We start from the raw sequence: 18,012 nt of genomic DNA, 5'->3' as shown, positions 1-18,012 counted from the left end.
GTTGTGAGTTTTTCCGTGATGTTAAGCCTGTATTGTTTGAAAGATATTTGTGCTTTTTATGTGTAACTCACACTAGCAGGTCCTAAGAAAAAGAAAATTTCTTAACTGGCTCATAATTACCCACATGATAATGGGCAGATTACTTAATATATATATATATATATACGGTCTCCCCGACCTTAGTTCATCTCTAGCTTCTTACAGCTCTAAAATCTTGTGATCCTATGTAAGCAAAGTTGAATCATATAAATGTTTACAAGGTAGAACTGACATTCTAAAAGATAGGAGTACTGATTTCACTGTGAGTTCTTTTGCCTAAAGATACTTCTCAGTATCTGTTCTTAGGCTCTGAGTATCGCATCTTTTTATTGATTGCATATTTATGATAAAATGCTAATTTGTGGCTTTTAAAAGATACCCATTTTAAGGTTATAGTGTTTTTTGTTTTGTTTTGACTACCTTAGAAACTTCTTGAGAGCCATAACTGTTTTACACTTTCTCAAAATAGCGTGGATAACTAACTGGCTATCATGTATAAGCAATCCGTCTTGATGTTCTGTGTAATTGCTTCTCTAGCAAGAGGGGAGGGCACATAAGCAGTAACCTGTGATCACCAGAAACTGCCTATAGTCTGTCATCATGAACTTTATTCCTTCCTGTGTGATTGGAGAGTGAGAATCAGTCCAGCCAGCATCGTAAAACATTAAAAGTAGATTAAGGGTTATCCCTTAGAGCAAAAGAATTTTGAACCTTAGGTTTCTTTCTAAGCTGTTGTGGTTGATTTTATGAGACACATAATCAATGTACATTAAATAATCTGGGCTGACTCATGCCTGTAATCCATGCAGTTCAGGAGGTCTAGGCAGGAGAGGATTGCTTGAGACCAGCAGTTCAAAACATAGCGAGACCTCATCTCTACGAAAACAAAAAATAGCCGGGTGGTGGTGCATGCCTGTGGTTTCAGCTACTTGGGAGGCTGAGGCAGGAGGATCACTTGTGCCCAGGAGCTCAAGGCTGTAGTGAGCTGATTGTACCATTGCCCTCCAGCCTGGGAGACAGAGGAAAAAAAAAAAAATCCCTCACTGTACTTTGCCAGAAAGTATCTCATACTTAAACAAGATACCAATAAATAGTGTTTTAATCTTTTGTTTCCACATGATGCCCTATTGTAGTTAATAACTCTGCTGATCTGGTCTTGGTTGAGCATGAGACAGAATTTCTACTCATGTCAGGAGCTTAGTTTTAGACTCATTAAACTGGTTGCAGTGAGGCAATCATAGGATTTGTAAGATTGAAAGTAGCAGGCAGATATAACCCTAATTTTTTGCTACCCAAACTTTGTTTTTATTTTCAGATGTCCTCAAGGAACTTGTACTTTTGAGTCCCCATGATTTTCTTCATACTCTGGTTCCCTTTCTACAACACAACCATTGTACTTACCATCACAGTAATATACCAAGTACGTATTTATCTAGCACAGTACTTCAATATGGTTCGCATTTAATCGTTCTGCACACTGAAGCATGGAGATTTATTTTTTCCATTTATTCTTATTGTACACTTTTAATATCTTAGTGTCTCTTGGACCTTATTTCCCTTGTCGAGAAAATATCAAGCTAATAGGAGGGAAAAGCAATATTCGGCCTCCGCGCCCTGAACTCAATATGTGCCTCTTGCCCACAATGGTGGAAACCAGTAAGGTATGTTGGGATGCCAGGAAAATCCATGTTGCTATAGTACAAAGTAATTTGAAATTTTTCCCCTGGCAGTTATGAGTAGGTTAGACTTAAGTGACCAATTTTGTGGATCCTAAGAAGATTAGATTCATTTGGACTTTTTCCTTTTAGTGCTCTGAAATGTTGGTTGAACATTTGCAAAATCAACAATAAGCACAAGTAGTAAGTTTTTTTCCCCCTCAAAAATTACCTTAATAGTCTTAATATTTGTCACTAGGCTAAATTATAACTGGGTCATATATCTAAATTTGAAAAGTCATTAGGTACTAACTGTTTTTTTTTTTTTTTAAATTTGACCATATAATCAATGACTTCTTCTACTTCCCTTAAATTATATTCCTTCGACTTAAGCATAATATCATTGATTGATAGATTTGTCATCATTTTTAGTCTGGTTCCTTTCTTCTAACTCGTATTCTAAAATAATGCCAATTCTAAATTATAGAGACAAGGTACATTGATACAGGATAATTTATCTTAGTTTCAACTTTTTTAAAAACAATTTTTCCCTTTATCTTTCTTTACCCACACTTCATTCACACTCTCCCTTGCTTGCCATCTTTGGATCTTCAGTATACTTGAGAAGTTCTTACAAGATAAAATATTTAAAATAATTAACATTATAGGAATAACTTGGAATCTATTTCAAAAGTCAGACTTAATTCATTTTTCTTGATATGTCTGTAGAGCTAAAGTGTCAAATTTTAAAATCCTACAGTAATTTTACTTTATTAAAGTATATAGAAATAATGGGTAATTTTAATTGATAGCATTTGCACACTGAAAATAAACTTATGACAAGATCATAACATTACTAGAAATCTGGATTTTAAAACTAGGTTCTTACAGAATATAAATATTGAATCAGCTTTTTAGTTAAACTTATTACATTTGCACAAAATATGCTCTTTATTATACAATTTAAGTGCAACCATTTTATCATCTTTAACCTTCAGGGCAAAGATGACGTTTATGATCGTATGCTGCTAGACTACTTCTTTTCTTATCATCAATTCATCCATCTATTATGCCGAGTTGCAATCAACTGTGAAAAATTTACTGAAACATTAGTTAAGCTGAGTAAGTATAAAAGATGAGCAGTAAATTCCACTGAATTATTTTAAGCCCCTAGGCATTCAGGAAGGGGAGAAAAAATATGAGACAATCCTTTTTTTCTTTTTAAAGTGAATGTTTAAAAATATTAATATTCTTGGGAACATTTTAATTTTCATTAAGAAAACACCAACTTACTGGTTTCCATTGACTAGTTCTGCCCAGAGTTTCAGCTGGCCTATAAAGGAGTGTGGAGTAGGGCTGATCACTTCTGTACATAGAAGCCCACATCCTCCACCATCTGCCCAGCAGATTTTGAAAACAAAAAACAAAACTGCTCTGCTTAGGGAGGCAGGCTTAGAGGTGGACTTCCCCAGCCCTGATCTTGAGGGTAAGATGAGATCTATAGTGCCAGCTGTGCTTTGGAGCTGGCAATGGCAAGAGCAAACAGTGGGCTTGCCAGTGTGAAGCAGAGGTGCATATATGAGTAATTAGGAGGTAAGTCTCATAAAATAGGTGAGTGAGAAGAAGAGAAACTTGAAAACGGAGACGATGAGAAATAGAAAACAAAACCAGCAGTGAATTATGTAGGTGGGGGAAAACTCAAATATCTTTAGTAATATTGTCTCTGCAGTGGTGTGCCTAAGAGCTGTTAGAGAACTGCTCCCTTCGGGTAACATTCCTATACCTGATAAGTTTTTCGGAGGCATGCAGCTCTCCTCCAGAGGTCCTCTATCTCAGGACTTTCAGAGTTCTAGGCCTGTGTGTCCTCTCTCTTGACTGCATTAGGGATCGGTCAGGATCCTCTCCAATGTTCTGTAGTTTTGAGGGTGGGAAGTGACATACTTGTGGAACTACTACCCAGACCAAGAAATAAAACATTGCCATACCCTGCAAGTCGTCTTTGTGCCCCTCGTCAGTCACAGCATTCTCCTTCCTATGGAAAAGGTTTTGATCCATTCCAGGTAGGGCAGAAGATGTGACCCTACCTTAGATTTCATTATCCACGAAGAAGGAGGTGGTAACAGCTGTCAGGGATAATTCCACTTCAGCAAAACCATCTTATTGGCAAGTGATTTAGAGCATTTTTAGATTTGAAAGCTGGTTCCTGGTAACCTGGTATTGTTAGCTGGTTTTATATATGGGTGGCTGGAATGCCAAGATGTAGGGGGATGAGAATATATTCAAATTGGCCATTTCAGGATTATGCACCTGGGTCATGGTACTTGGTAAAAGGCCAAAACCCATCAGTGGCAGTAATCAGGTATAAGACAATATTCAGGAATTCTAGTAGTACAGCCTTGCTCCTATATAAAGAAGGGGAATTATAAAAACACTGACCTTTTAAAAAGTTTTTGGTAATTGTGTTCATATAATTTATACTAAAAGTTATGTAAGAAACTATTCTAGTTACTTGGACAACTTTAAGCAAATACTGAATGTTCTACCCTGTTTTGGGTTGTGTTGTCAACGCAAGTGCACACTTTCAGGGAAATTAAACATGGTGGAGAAGTGGAAGAAGGGAAAGAATACTTGCCGTCACATCAGCTGAATCAACTTTTATGATATTTTATAGTCTTATCACTTTCATAACCATGAAGCACTATCACTGCTGCCTCATAGGGCTTAGTTCTCTATATTAGCACGATTTTATAGAACTTTCTGTAAGGGCTGGGTGCGGTGGCTCACACCTGTAATCCCAGCACTTTGGGAGGCCAAGGCGGGCGGATCACGAGGTCAAGAGATCAAGACCATCCTGGCCAACATGGTGAAACCCTGTCTCTACTAAAAATACAAAAATTAGCCAGGCGTGGTGGTGCACACCTGTAGTTCCAGCTACTCGGGAGGCTGAGGCAGGAGAATCGCTGGAACCTGGGAGGCGGAGGTTGCAGTGAGCCAAGATCCCGCCACTACACTCCCGCCTGGCGACAGAGTGTGAGACTCAGTCTCAAAAGAGGAAAAAAAAAAACACTTTATATAAGGATGGAAATTTCTTTGACTGTACCATAGTCAGTAGCCCGTCATTTGTGAGTATTGAGAACTTGAAATGTGACTAAGGAACTGAATTTTTACTTTCTTTAATTTTAACCAAAATAAATTTAAATAGCCAAATGTGACTGGTGGCACGGCACTAAATATAAATCAAAATCTTCACAAATTGAGCAAGAAAAAGAAATTTTTCTTGGTTAATACAGAAAATTGGAAATTGTCTTAGATCCAAAGTTCTTAGATCTTTGTCTAAGACCTAAAAACAATCTTATTGTTACGTCCTCTCTGAATGGAGAGAGTTGTGTCCCATAGTTTGAGCTGACAGAATTACTTTTTCCAAGGAGAGGCCCAGGAAGGGGCTTGAGAAAAGAAAGTCCACATTAATGACCACGCAGAGTTGGTAGAGAATTTTAATTTGTATAATTTCTTTAAGAAATTATATTTGGAAACAAGAAATGAAAAGGGTAAGTTTAAATTGGTTATATCTTTAATCATTTGAACGTTGAGGTTTCATGTCCAAGGGCCGCAATATTAAAATATTGTGACCATAGGTGAGAACATCTCAAGACCTATATTGGATTGTAAGTCATTTCCAGTTGTGAGGAAAAATCTTTTGTGTAATTTTTACATGGGCAACTGAGCAGATCTTAAGATTGGTTAGAGGATAAAGAGAAATATATAATAATTACAGATTTGAATTGCAGAGAACAGTACAGTTGCAGGTACTAAATAATAAGCAAGAGGGTTGGAGTGTTTTTGAAGTGAGGATGGTGAGGGATGGGGTTGGAGGAGACAGAAAGAAAGGGAAAGAGAACTCAGGAAGGGTGAACAAAGCTGCCAACTGCCGTCTGAAAAAACAGTGTCGGCAACCACAGTATTTTGATACTTAAAAATAACAGAAGCCTGGGCAACATGGGGAGACCCCTTCTCTACAAAAAAAAAATTTTTTAATTAGCCACACATGGTGTCACACACCTGTGGTCCCAGCTACTCGGGAGGCTGAGGTGGAAGGATCAGTCCCAGGAAGTCAAAGCTGCAGTGAGCTGTGATCACACCACTATATTCCAGCCAGGGCAACAGAGCAAGACCCTCTCTCTCTGCCCCCAACCACACCCACACACACACACACACACACACACCAGGGTTTAGCCTAAAAAAACGCTATAAAAGCGATGGTAAGAGGGACTGGCACTACTGATTTGTAAAATAGTTATTAAAGTTACGATAGTTTTTATTTTTTAGAATTTAATACATAGTCCACAGTTCAAAATATCAGAAAGATAAATATGAAGATATCACAGACCTGTCCCCACCATTTTTAATTTTTGTCCTTTTTTCAAATATAGATTTTTTTTTCCTTTCTTTCACAACAGTAAGCTATAATGATTAAAACCATGTAGTATAGGTTCAGAAATACATAGGCAAAACAGTGGGTAAACTGCCTCAACAAACATAAAGATACACAAGGATTTGGTAGATGATAAAGATGACATCTCAATTTGGTGGGATAGAGGTGGTACTGACATAACTGGCTAGCTCTCTATGCGGCAAGTCTTTAATACGTTACTCTTTAGACCAAAATTAATAGAAGGATTAAAGACTTAATTGTGGGCAGGGCACGGTGGCTCGCGCCTATAATCCCAGCACTTTGGGAGGCCGAGGTGGGTGGATCACCTGAAGTCAGGAGTTCTGCCTAGGAGACCAGCCTAGCCTACATGGTGAAACCCTGTCTCTACTAAAAATAAAAAAAGTTAGCTGGGTGTGGTGACGAGCACTTGCGATCCCAGCTACTCAGGAGGCTGAGGCAGGAGAATCGCTTGAACCCAGGAGGTGGAGGTTGCAGTGAGCCAAGATCAACACCATTGCACTCCAGTTTGGGCGACAAGAGTGAAACTCCATCTCAAAAAAAAAAGGACTTAATTGTGAAAAAAATCATTGAAATATTAAAGGAAAACGTAACATCACATGAATACCACCATGAGATCTGAAAGACCATGCTACATAGGACACAAAACCTAGAAACAATAAAATAAGAAGTTGAAAGTTTTGACTACATAAAAATTGAAAATACTACATGGTGAAAATGCTATAAACTGAATTAAAACACAAACAGCTAATTGTGAAAATGTTTGCATACTTAATAGATAAACAGCCAATACTGCCAATATATAAAGAATTTTTAGGATTTGCTAAGATAGTGAAGAATGTTAAGTAAAATCAGCAAAGGACATGAATAGGCTGTTTACACACAAAAAAGTGTTTGGTAACCACATGAGCAGTTGCCCAGACTTACTAATAAAGCAAACAGTTTGAGACAGTGTCACTCTGTCGCCCAGGCTGAAGTGCAGTGGCATGACCTCGGCTCACGGCAACCTCCACCTCCCAGGTTCAAGCAATTCTCCTGCCTCAGCCTCCCAAGTAGCTGGGACTACAGGTGCCTGCCACCACGCCTGGCTAATTTTTGTATTTTTATTAGAGATGGGGTTTCACCATATTAGCCAGGCTGGTCTTGAACTCCTGACCTTGTGATCCACCTGCCTCTGCCTCCCAAAGTGCTGGGATTATAGGCATGAGCCACTGTACCCAGCGTATTTATTTCTCTTTAAAAAATATATATATATATATGAGATAAGGTGAAGCTCAGATGATACCTGTATGGTTTGAGAAAAGAAGAGATCTTACAATGGAGTGCTAGTCAAGAGTCCATTTGGGAGGCAATTTGGCCTGATTAATTAAAATTTAGAATGTTCATGTTTGACCCAGCACTACCGTGTCCAGGAATCTACCATATTCTACTCATAAAAGTGTACAGCAATATACAGAGGATATTTATTTTCACTTTGGTTGTAATGAGTAAAACTGGAAACAACCCAAATGTCTATCAGTAGGAGCTTGGTTAAGTAAACCGTAGTTCACCTATATTGAGACACGAAAACAAGATAGGAGTGTTCACTGAATTACATAAAAAAGTAAAAACAATATACAGAATATAAACATTTTTATAAACAAGGGGGAAATCGCTTAGTACATGTACAGAAAAAGAGGAATTTTACTCTATAATGATGAAATTATAAAATGCCTTCATTTTCCAGGTTAAATATATCTGTAAGGTTTAAAATTAATTGTAATGATTATGCATTGGTTTTGTAATTTTAATAAGTTATTTTAATATTATGGAAAACTGGTACTGCCAGCCGGGCACGGTGGCTCACGCCTGTAATCCAAGCACTTTGGGAGGCTGAGGCAGGCGGATCACGAGGTCAAGAGATTGAGACCATCCTGGCCAACATGGTGAAACCCTGTCTCTACTAAAAATACAAAAATCTAGCTGGGCGTGGTGATGTGCACCACCTATAGTCCCAGCTACTTGGGAGGCTGAGGCAGGAGAATCACTTGAACCTGGGAGGCAGAGGTTGCAGTGAGCTGAGATGGCGCCACTGCACTGCAGCCTGAGCAACAGAGTGAGACTCCATTTCCCCTAGCCCCCAAAAAAAGGAATAAAAAAGAAAACTGGTACTGCAAATTCTGGAATGATACCATTTTTTTAGGTACCATAGTTCACATGTGAAATCAACAATGGACTATAAATCCCTAGTGTTCATCACTCTTTAAATAATTTTAACGACAAAACAAGGATCTCTTTATCACCTTTAGTTAACATTTTTAAAAATTTTCTTGATGCATTAGTAAGTGAAAGTAAGCAAATTGATGTGCAAGTAACATTATTATATACCTAGAAAATCCAAAAATTTCCAAATCTGTGGAATTAAAATGTATAATTACAAAAAGTAAACATATAAAAATTCCAAGTATGGAACTCACAAGTGATACACACTTCATTTCTTTGTGATATCATGATGGTGTTGACTGGGGAAATGCCTGGTTAGCTGTTTCCCAAAAGCCTTCCTAGGGTAAATATACTTCAGACCAGACCAGTGCCAGGCATCCAGTGCAGATCAGAAGCCAACTTTTTACCAGCTCACCAAGAGTAAATCCGTTTATGCCAGGCTAATACACAGTAATTACATTCAAGAGACATATTTATAATCCCAAAGTTGGTTACCAGTTTATAGAAAGGAAGAACTGGCACAGGATTTGTATATTTCATCATAGGGCCATCAGTCTTTTTCAGTAACCTCCGTGGGAAGCCAGACAGGTAACACTAGGTTGATTAGTGGGTGTGAAGTCAGAACAAGGGGAACTGGACAAATCAGTTGTCTCATATCCTTACAGTATCTTAATGAATCACTCACAGTAGAGCATTAGTCATGGGCTTTCATCCAGTGGCTAAAGCCACCACTTCCCCTGGATAATGCTTGGATGGGATTAAACACTCCTATAGAAAACTAGACAGAGAATCATGACACAATTCAGATTGTTTATATATATATATATATATATATGAATGATACATATGAAATATTTCATCCTTACAGCAATCATAGAAGTACAAATAATTCAAAATACCATTTTACCTACAAAAGCAGTTTTTGTTTGTTTTGAGACAGGATCTCACTCTCTTGCCCTGGCTGGAGTGCAGTGGCATAATCTCTGCTTACTGTGACCTCTGCCTCCCGGGCTCAAGTGATTCTCCCATCTCAGCCTTCCAAGTAGCTGGGATTATAGGCACACGCCACCATGCTCAGCTAATTTTTGTATTTTTTAGTAGAGATGGAGTTTTGCCATGTTGGCCAGGCTGGTCTGGAACTCCTGACCTCAGGTGATCCGCCCATCTCAGCCTCCCAAAGTGCTGGGATTACAGGTGTGAGCCACCGTACCCGGCTAGTTTTTAAAAGATTTTTTTTTTTTTTTTTTTTTAGTGACACATCCAGTAGCTTCTACAGTATATGCTGTTACTAATGAGGAAAGGGTACACTTGAAACAGTTTTTTGTTTTGTATATTCCTTCACGCGTGGGGATGGGACAGGTTACAGACCTTGTTGAGGATACCTGAAGTCACAGGGTGAAGAAAGTGGTACAGAAGCCAAGATATTTTAGATGTGCCCATCCTGTTTACAGAGGCAAAGCTTAGATGTGTGCCTGAGAACTTTGGTGATTGCATCTTCCTGTGCTTTGCATCCCGTTAGTGAGACACTCCATAAGGTATTGGAGGAGGCATGCATGGAATAGGAGGGCATTGGCCTTTAACTTGAGCCACTGAACCAAGGGGCTCCTTACCCCCAGTGCTTTGCGAAGATGCTAGAAAGAAACTGAAACTCAGTTGCTGAAGGGGTGGACTTCCAAAGGTGTTGCAGTTTTGAGAGGAAACAGGTAGGACTCTGAGAAAGGTGTCTTTAGCTCACCATGGGTGGTGGTATAGCGTTTTCCTGACTGAACTGTTCAAGAGAGTCTAGGGGAAATAATTTTTATATTAGTAAGTACATATGGTTCTTACTGTGTTACAAACTAGTACATCAAATTGACGATTTCCCAGATGTTATATTGCCTAAAATAAGGCTTAGGTAGTATTAGCCTCTGTAAGTGAATATAAAGAAAAGCATTAAGTAGACAGGTGTGATGATTCAGTCCTGTAATCTTAACACTTTGGGAGGCCAAGGCCAGAGGACTGCTTGAGCCAGGGATTGGAGACCAGACCGGGCAACAGCAGTTGCTACAAAAAAAAAAAAAAGGCAGGCTTGGTGGCATGCACCTGTAGTCATAGCTACTCAGGAGGCTGAGGCAGGAGGATTACTTGAGCCCAGGAGTTCAAGGTTACAATGAGCTATGATTGGACCACTGAACTACAGTCTGGGCAACAAAGCAAAATCCTGTCTCAAAAGAGAGAAAGTATTAACTAAATAGTATAGGTGATGGCAGATGTGAAGAAAATCATGAAAATGCTAACAAATGGACTGAAGTTGCGGAAAACGTTGAAAAGCTTATGGGCTTTAGAATCAGATAAATCTGGGGTAGACTACAGTCTGAACTATATCAATACTGACTTTGGAATGAATTTGAGAGGATTATATAATCTCTGAGCCTGCCTAATTTCCTCATCCAAAAGAAGTGCAAAATTAGGATTAAAAAAAGGCTCTCAAAATTGATGAGAAAATTTAATGTAATGATCTGACATACCTAGAAAATGTTTATTTCCTTCTTTAATTGTTGTTGTTGTTGTTTTGAGACAAAGTCTCGCTCTGTACAGTGGCACGATCTCGGCTCACTGCAACCTCTGCCTCCAGGGTTCAAGTGATTTCTCCTGCCTCCGCCTCCTGAGTAGCTGGGATTACATGCCCAACTAATTTTTTTTTTTTTTTTTTTTTTTTTAAATAGAGTCGGGGTTTCACTATGTTGGCCAGGCTGGTCTCGAATTCCTAACTTCAAGTGATCCGCCAACCTTGGCCTCCCAAAGTCTGGGGATTATAGGCGTGAGCCACCATGCCTGGCCTATTTCCATCTTTACTTGTAAAACAGAGATACTTATAACAGAATGCCACTTCAAAGTGATTAGAGATCATAAAAGGCCTCCATGGTATTTTTTGTTTGTCGTGGTAGTGCTGGCTTTTTGGTAGTTGTGGAAAATAGGTATAGAGATTGCTTTTATATTTAGCTGCATGTGATGACTCACACCTGTAATCCCAGCACTCTGTAAAACTGAGGCAGCCAGATCACTTGAGCCTAGGAGTTCAAGAGCAGACTGGGCAACATGGCAGAACCCTGTCTCTACAAAAAATAGAAAAATAAGCTGGGCGTTGGAGGCACACACCAGTAGTCCCAGCTACTCGAGAGGCTGAGGTGGGAGAATCAGCTGAGCCTGGGAAGGTTGAGGCTGCAATGAGCCAAGATGATGCCACTGCAACATGCCTTGGGCAACAGAGTGAGACTGCCTTAAAAAAAAAAAAGAAAAATTGTTTAGGACTGGGTGCAGTGGCTCATACCCATAATCCCAGCACTTTGGGAGGCCAAGGCAAGCGGATCACTTGAGCTCACGAATTGAAGATCAGCCTGGGCAACATGGTGAAACCTCATGTCTACAAAAAATACAAAAATTAACCATGTATGGTGGTGCACACCTGTAGTCCCAGCTACTCAGGAGGCTGAGCTGGGAGGATGGCTTGAGCCCAGGAGGCAAGGTTGCGGTGAGCCAAGATCGTGCCAGTTGTCCTCCAGCCTGGGTGATAAGAGCCAGACCTTGTCTCAAAAAAAGAAAAAAAAAAATTGAAGATTATTTTACTTTGGGGGGATAATAGGGGAGAAATGACTAGAGAAATTACAGTATACAGTCTGCTTGCTCCTAAGAGGGTTAATGTCAAAGGAGTCTCTAGTTCAGAGGTTAGCAGGTTAGCAGACTCTTTGCAAAGAGTAGACACGAAATATTTTAGACATCCACAGGCCACAAGGTCTCTGTCACATACTATTTTTTGTTTGGCTAATTTTTTTTTTGTTTTGTTTGAGACAGAGTCTTGCTCTGTTGCCCAGGCTGGAGTGCAATGGCACAATCTCGTCTCACTGCAACTTCTGTCTCCCAGGTTCAAGTGATTTTCCTGCCTCAGCCTCGTGAATAGCTGGGATTATAGGCACATGCCACCACGCCTGGCTAATTTTTGTATTTTTAGTAGAGACAGGGTTTCACCATGTTGGTCAGGCTGGTCTCGAACTCCTGACCTCATGATCCACCTGTCTTGGCCTCCCAAAGTGCTGGGATTACAGGTGTGAGCCACCGTGCCCAACCTGGCTGATTTTTTTTTTTTAACCTTTAAAAATATAAAAGCCAGCCAGACATGATGGCCCCCACCTGTACTCCCAGCACTTTTTTTTTTTTTGAGACGGAGTCTCGCTCTGTTACCCAGGCTGGAGTGCAGTGGCCGGATCTCAGCTCAGTGCAAGCTCTGCCTCCCGGGTTTACACCATTCTCCTGCCTCAGCCTCCCAAGTAACTGGGACTACAGGCGCCCGCCACCACGCCCAGCTAGTTTTTTGGTTTTTTTTTTTTTTTTTTTTTCAGTAGAGACGGGGTTTCACCGTGTTAGCCAGGATGGTCTCGATCTCCTGACCTCATGATCCGCCCGTCCCGGCCTCCCAAAGTGCTGGGATTACAGGCTTGAGCCACCGCGCCCGGCCTCTCCCAGCACTTTCAAAGTCCAGTGCAAGAGGATCAGTTATGCCAGGAGTTTGAGACTGGCCTGGGCAACATGGCAAGACCCCATTTCTGTAAAACTTTTTGAGAGAGTTTGCTCTGTCACCCAGGCTGGAGTGCAGTTGCGCAATCTCGGCTCACTGCAACCTCTGCCTTCTGGGTTCAAGCAATTCTTCTGCCTCAGCCTCCTGAATAGCTGGGATTACAGGTGTGTGCCACCATACCCAGCGAATTTTTGTATTTTTAGTAGAGACAGGGTTTCATTATTCTCCTGCCTCGGCCTCCCAAAGTGCCGGGATTACCAGTGTGAGTCACCATTCCTGGCCCAAAAGTTTTTTGGTTTTTTTTTTTTTTTTTTGAGACAGAGTTTCACTCTTGTTGCCCAGGGTGGAGTGCAATGGCATGATCTTGGCTCACCACAACCTCCAACCTCCAAGGTTCAAGCAGTTCTCCTGCCTCAGCCTCCCGAGTAGCTGGGATTACTGGGATGCGCCACCATGCCCCGCTAATTTTGTATTTTTAGTAGAGATAGGGTTTCTCCATGTTGGTCAGGCTGGTCACGAACTCCTGACCTCAGGTGATCCACCCACCTCGGCCTCCCAAAGTGCTGGGATTACAGGCGTGAGCCACCGTGCCTGACCCCAAAACATTTTTTTTAGAAAATTGTGCGGGCCTGTAGTCTTAGCTATTACGGAGGCTAAGGTGTGAGGATCACTTGAGCACAGGAGTTCGAGGCTGCGCCTGATCTGTGATCATGCCACTGCACTCCAACCTGGGCAAAAGAGTGAAGACACTGTCTCAAAGAAAAAGCCATTCTTAGCTCACAAGTCCATAGAAAAACAGGGGATGGGTCAGATTTGGCCTGAGGGCCATAGTTTGCTAACCCCTCCTCTACTTTGATGAGTAATTAGGATACAGGAACATGGGAACGTAGGAACTCTCTTCCCTGTAGCCACAGATGTGATGACATGTCCTTGTTTACTTACGTGTATTGTGATACTATGGTGGGTATATGCTGCCAAACACCAACCAGATTAGGTTAGGATAAAGGGGAAGTAGCATTTCCTTGTGTCTTGCATCCAAAGGGACTCATCTTGACAGGAAAATAAATTGGCTTACCTGTGGAAGGGATCTTAGGCATCCTTGGTAAGGCTGAGTGAGTGACCTGACTTACCTGTGTAAGATGTTCTCAAGTCCTTGGTCTAACCCGGGGTTTGGCAAATTACAACCCACGTGCTGCCTGTTTTTGTATAACCATGGCTACCTGCTAGCTAAGAATAGTTTTCGTATTTTTAAATTTTTTAAAAATACAGAATTATATTTTCTGATATATAAAAATTATGATTCCAATTTCAGTGTTCGTAAAGTTTTACTGAAAGACAGCCACACCCATTTCCTTACTCTTATCTAAGGCTGCCTTCACACTGCCTCAGCAGGGTTGAGCTGTGGTAACAGAGCATGGCCACAAAGCCTCACATACTATTTGGCCCTTCCCAGAACAAGTTTGCTGACTCCTGGTCTAACTTATAGTCTTAACTGGAGGAGGATGGTCTGTGTTATATTTCTTCTTTTCCATGATTATACTTGCCCTGGGGACCCTGGGGGATGTGGAAGATGAGAAATTCATTTAAGACTGTGGTAATGAAGCTTCTATACTTTGAGAGATAGGATGACAGAGGATAGGGGCACACATCTCTTAGTGACATATTTTACATCTGGAATAGTCAAGAAGTGGAGAGGTAAATTCATAGAGGTTCCAAATACCACTCTCTGACATAGTGCCAGATGCGGTCCACTCAGAAGATCCTGGGAACAAGCCAAGAAACTGGTGCTCAGGGCAGCGTTGACTTAAATGTACCACAAAGGGTCATTCTATCTTTGAAGAAAAGAAGGTAAAAGAGGAAAGATACGTTTAATTCTCCACATCTTTTTTTTTTTTTTTTCTTCACCTCTCCCCTCCTCCCTCCTGAAGTCTAGCCATTCTATGAAAATTTTCTAATAGGCAGAGTGGTACCTTAATCCAAGAAAGATTTGGAGCCACTTCAGTAACTTTTTTTTTTCCCAGATAAAGTTCTAATACTCAAAAAGAAGAGTTGATTTAAGTCCCATATCCTTCAGAAATGAGGTATAAGATATAAATAAATTCAAGTACCACATTCTAAGATATTTCACTAAACATTGGAATGAATTTTTCCCCTTTACATACTTTCTTTAAAATGTAGAAAATATGCAAAGTTATGACTAGAAATAGCTGTAATATTGTACCTGCAGAGTATCTCAGTAGTATAATTTATAACCTATTCTGATTTCTTTTCAAATATTAGGTGTCCTAGTTGCCTATGAAGGTTTGCCACTTCATCTTGCACTGTTCCCCAAACTTTGGACTGAGCTATGCCAGACTCAGGTAAAGAAAATGAGTTTTAGATGATTGGTCTTTAATCTCATCTGACCAAGTGGTCAATAATTTTAGGAACAATGGATTGAAGACTTGCTGGAAAGTGGGGATGTTTTAGAATCTTGATAGGTAAAATATGAATGAATGAAAATACTATTACATATTGGGCATCTAGGTTCCGTTTGATTTTTTTTTAACTTGTATTTGTATCATAGAGGATATTTTAAATAAGCTGGTTATAATTGAATTTCTCATTTATAGATGTATATCAACAGTTGGGGGGGGAAATCCAAAACAGGGAGACAGTGGGGGAAAAAGGCACATGCCACTTCTTCTCCTTCACCTCCCTGTCTCTTCCTCTTTCCCACCATTCCAAAACCTCTAGCGGAAACCCTATCAGCAGTCTGTCCTTTAGCTTTTCATGATCTGTAGTTTTTCAAGGGTCTGATGCACTTGTTTTCTTAAAACAATCTCCTTGGCCGGGCGCGGTGGCTCAAGCCTGTAATCCCAGCACTTTGGGAGGCCGAGACGGGCGGATCACGAGGTCAGGAGATCGAGACCATCCTGGCGAACACGGTGAAACCCCGTCTCTACTAAAAAAATACAAAAAAACTAGCCGGGCGAGGCGGCGGGCGCCTGTAGTCCCAGCTACTCGGGAGGCTGAGGCAGGAGAATGGCGTAAACCCGGGGGGCGGAGCTTGCAGTGAGCTGAGATCCGGCCACTGCACTCCAGCCTGGGCGACAGAGCCAGACTCCGTCTCAAAAAAAAAAAAAAAAAACAAAACTCCTTGAAAACAAGAAAGATTACCGTTCCTACCTTAAGTGTCTAAGAGCCAACTCCTTAAAATTAAGTGGCTGCATAAATAAAGCTTGTTAAGTTACAAAGGGAGAATTGGGAAGAGGAGAAAGAACCTGATGATAATAAATAATGCTTAAGTTATAAAGGGAGAATTGGGAAGAGGAGGAGGTACTAAGGTTTGGCTCATTCCCTAGATCAGGCATAAAGGATCCCCACTCCCTTCAGTCAGTCCCTGAAAACACTGGTGATTGTCCTGCCTGGTTGCATCTGCTCTACCCCATTGGAAGAGATGAATTTATTCACCTTCCTTAGGTCCAACTTTGACCCACATCATGCTTTCTGAAGTATTTTGAGTCTGGTTCAGCCTCCTACCAGGCTGTAGTGTGCTCTGTATTCTCCTACATGTTTGTCATCCCGTACCATATTGGTTGTTTCTCTACTTTTCCCAAACAGAGCTCAAGTGTAGAGACCTTATCAGAGTCATCTCCATTCCCTGAAGAAATGCCACTTTGTTCTCTACAGTAGAAATCTTTCAGAGGCTAGTATACATTGATCTTAGCTCCCTTGACTTAGCATATAGTAGGCATTCAGAAAATGAGTTTATCAGTTGATTTTTGAGCTGACTGTTCTGTTCAGTCAGTTGGAGATCTCATTTTCCCTTTCCACTGCTACTGCTGCTCTTTTTCATTCTTCCTGATTTGGGTAGTGTCTTGATTTCTGTACTCTCCCACTACCTATTGCTCCCTATTGCCTTCTCTACTTCTGCACCGCAGGACTCCCTTCATTTGACTTCTTTCACAGACAGAACTCCCTGTGCCCCCGAATTTCCCTTAAAACAAAGCTGAACCATATAAGGCCTCCAAAGCTTCCAGTCTTACAGAAGCAGCCATCCTGAGCAAGAAACATAGGCAGAGGTTGTGACTGGTAGACCAAGGCAGATTTTTCTTAGTGTTAAGGATCTCAAGACCTGGGTCTTGGTCCTACTTGAATCCTAATTTCTTGACTGACCTTGAGTAATTTACTTATGACAGCTGCTTACTCTAATAAAATATACACATATGCATATATACATATTATCTAAATTTTGTCCTATTTAAAAAAAATTGCTTTTTTCCATATAAATAAATGATCTATTATTAAAATACACATTTAAATCTACGGAGTATATCTGCTTAAAGACATACTACTTGTGTTTAAGAGCCATGACTATTTGAAAACAGGAAAACCAAATTTTAGTAAAATTTCCATATATTGGGACCACTGATTCTGTGTGAGATAATTAGGAAAGAAGGCTTATTGTTTATCTTTGTAGTGTTTATGGGGGGGAAGGTATTTACAAAATTACTGTTGCTAATGAGAATATACAGTAGTTTAAAACATTTTGGAGAATTGATTTTGATTCTTAAAATGTGTCTTCACAACATACGGTCTGGTTACCTATAAATACATTAATTTGGCCCTTGAAAACATTCACATCCTATTCTTTGTTAGGTTTATTTTTCCAGTCCTTGTTCACTCTCTCAGTGCTGGATAATAAACCTGCATTTCTTTTACAACATTTGTTCAGTTTTGGCATCAGTGTCTTTCCCCCAGCACTCCCATAGTCCAAATTAGTAACATTTTACTGTATGAAAAAGTTGCTGTTAACTAAAAATTCAATAGGCAAGTTAGACATGGCTTTTCAAGTAGGATTTTCAATGGCTTCAGATTCCGTCATACACAAGTGTTTAAGCCCCAGTTATTTCCGTGCTCAACCATAAGTGCTTCTTCTCCCCACTTTAGTCTGCTATGTCAAAAAATTGCATCAAGCTTTTGTGTGAAGATCCTGTTTTCGCAGAATATATTAAATGTATCCTAATGGATGAAAGAACTTTTTTAAACAACAACATTGTCTACACGTTCATGACACATTTCCTTCTAAAGGTATGTAGTACTCTGGAAACTCAGTGTATCATTTCCAATTA

General features: G+C 40.3%; 1 protein-coding gene across 5 annotated transcripts in view; it reads left to right on the top strand.

The window, feature by feature from the left end:
- The window catches only part of LOC105465104 (ubiquitin specific peptidase 34), a 286,477-nt gene that overhangs the window by 265,503 nt on the left and 2,962 nt on the right, over positions 1–18,012 (top strand). For 3 of the 5 annotated variants that reach the window (XM_024787781.2, XM_071076770.1, XM_071076769.1), the window contains 5 exons: positions 1,355–1,459; positions 1,576–1,700; positions 2,693–2,816; positions 15,179–15,258; positions 17,831–17,971. In XM_024787781.2, coding sequence (XP_024643549.2) covers positions 1,355–1,459; positions 1,576–1,700; positions 2,693–2,816; positions 15,179–15,258; positions 17,831–17,971 — 575 coding nt within the window. The remainder of the gene's footprint in view (positions 1–1,354; positions 1,460–1,575; positions 1,701–2,692; positions 2,817–15,178; positions 15,259–17,830; positions 17,972–18,012) is intronic. The other 2 variants (XM_071076771.1, XM_071076772.1) reach the window with 2 other exon arrangements.

The sequence above is a fragment of the Macaca nemestrina genome, chromosome 13, assembly GCF_043159975.1.
Source record: "Macaca nemestrina isolate mMacNem1 chromosome 13, mMacNem.hap1, whole genome shotgun sequence".
NCBI lineage: Eukaryota > Metazoa > Chordata > Mammalia > Primates > Cercopithecidae > Macaca > Macaca nemestrina.
Note: the sequence above shows the minus strand (reverse complement) of the source record. Positions and strands in the feature narration are given on the sequence as shown.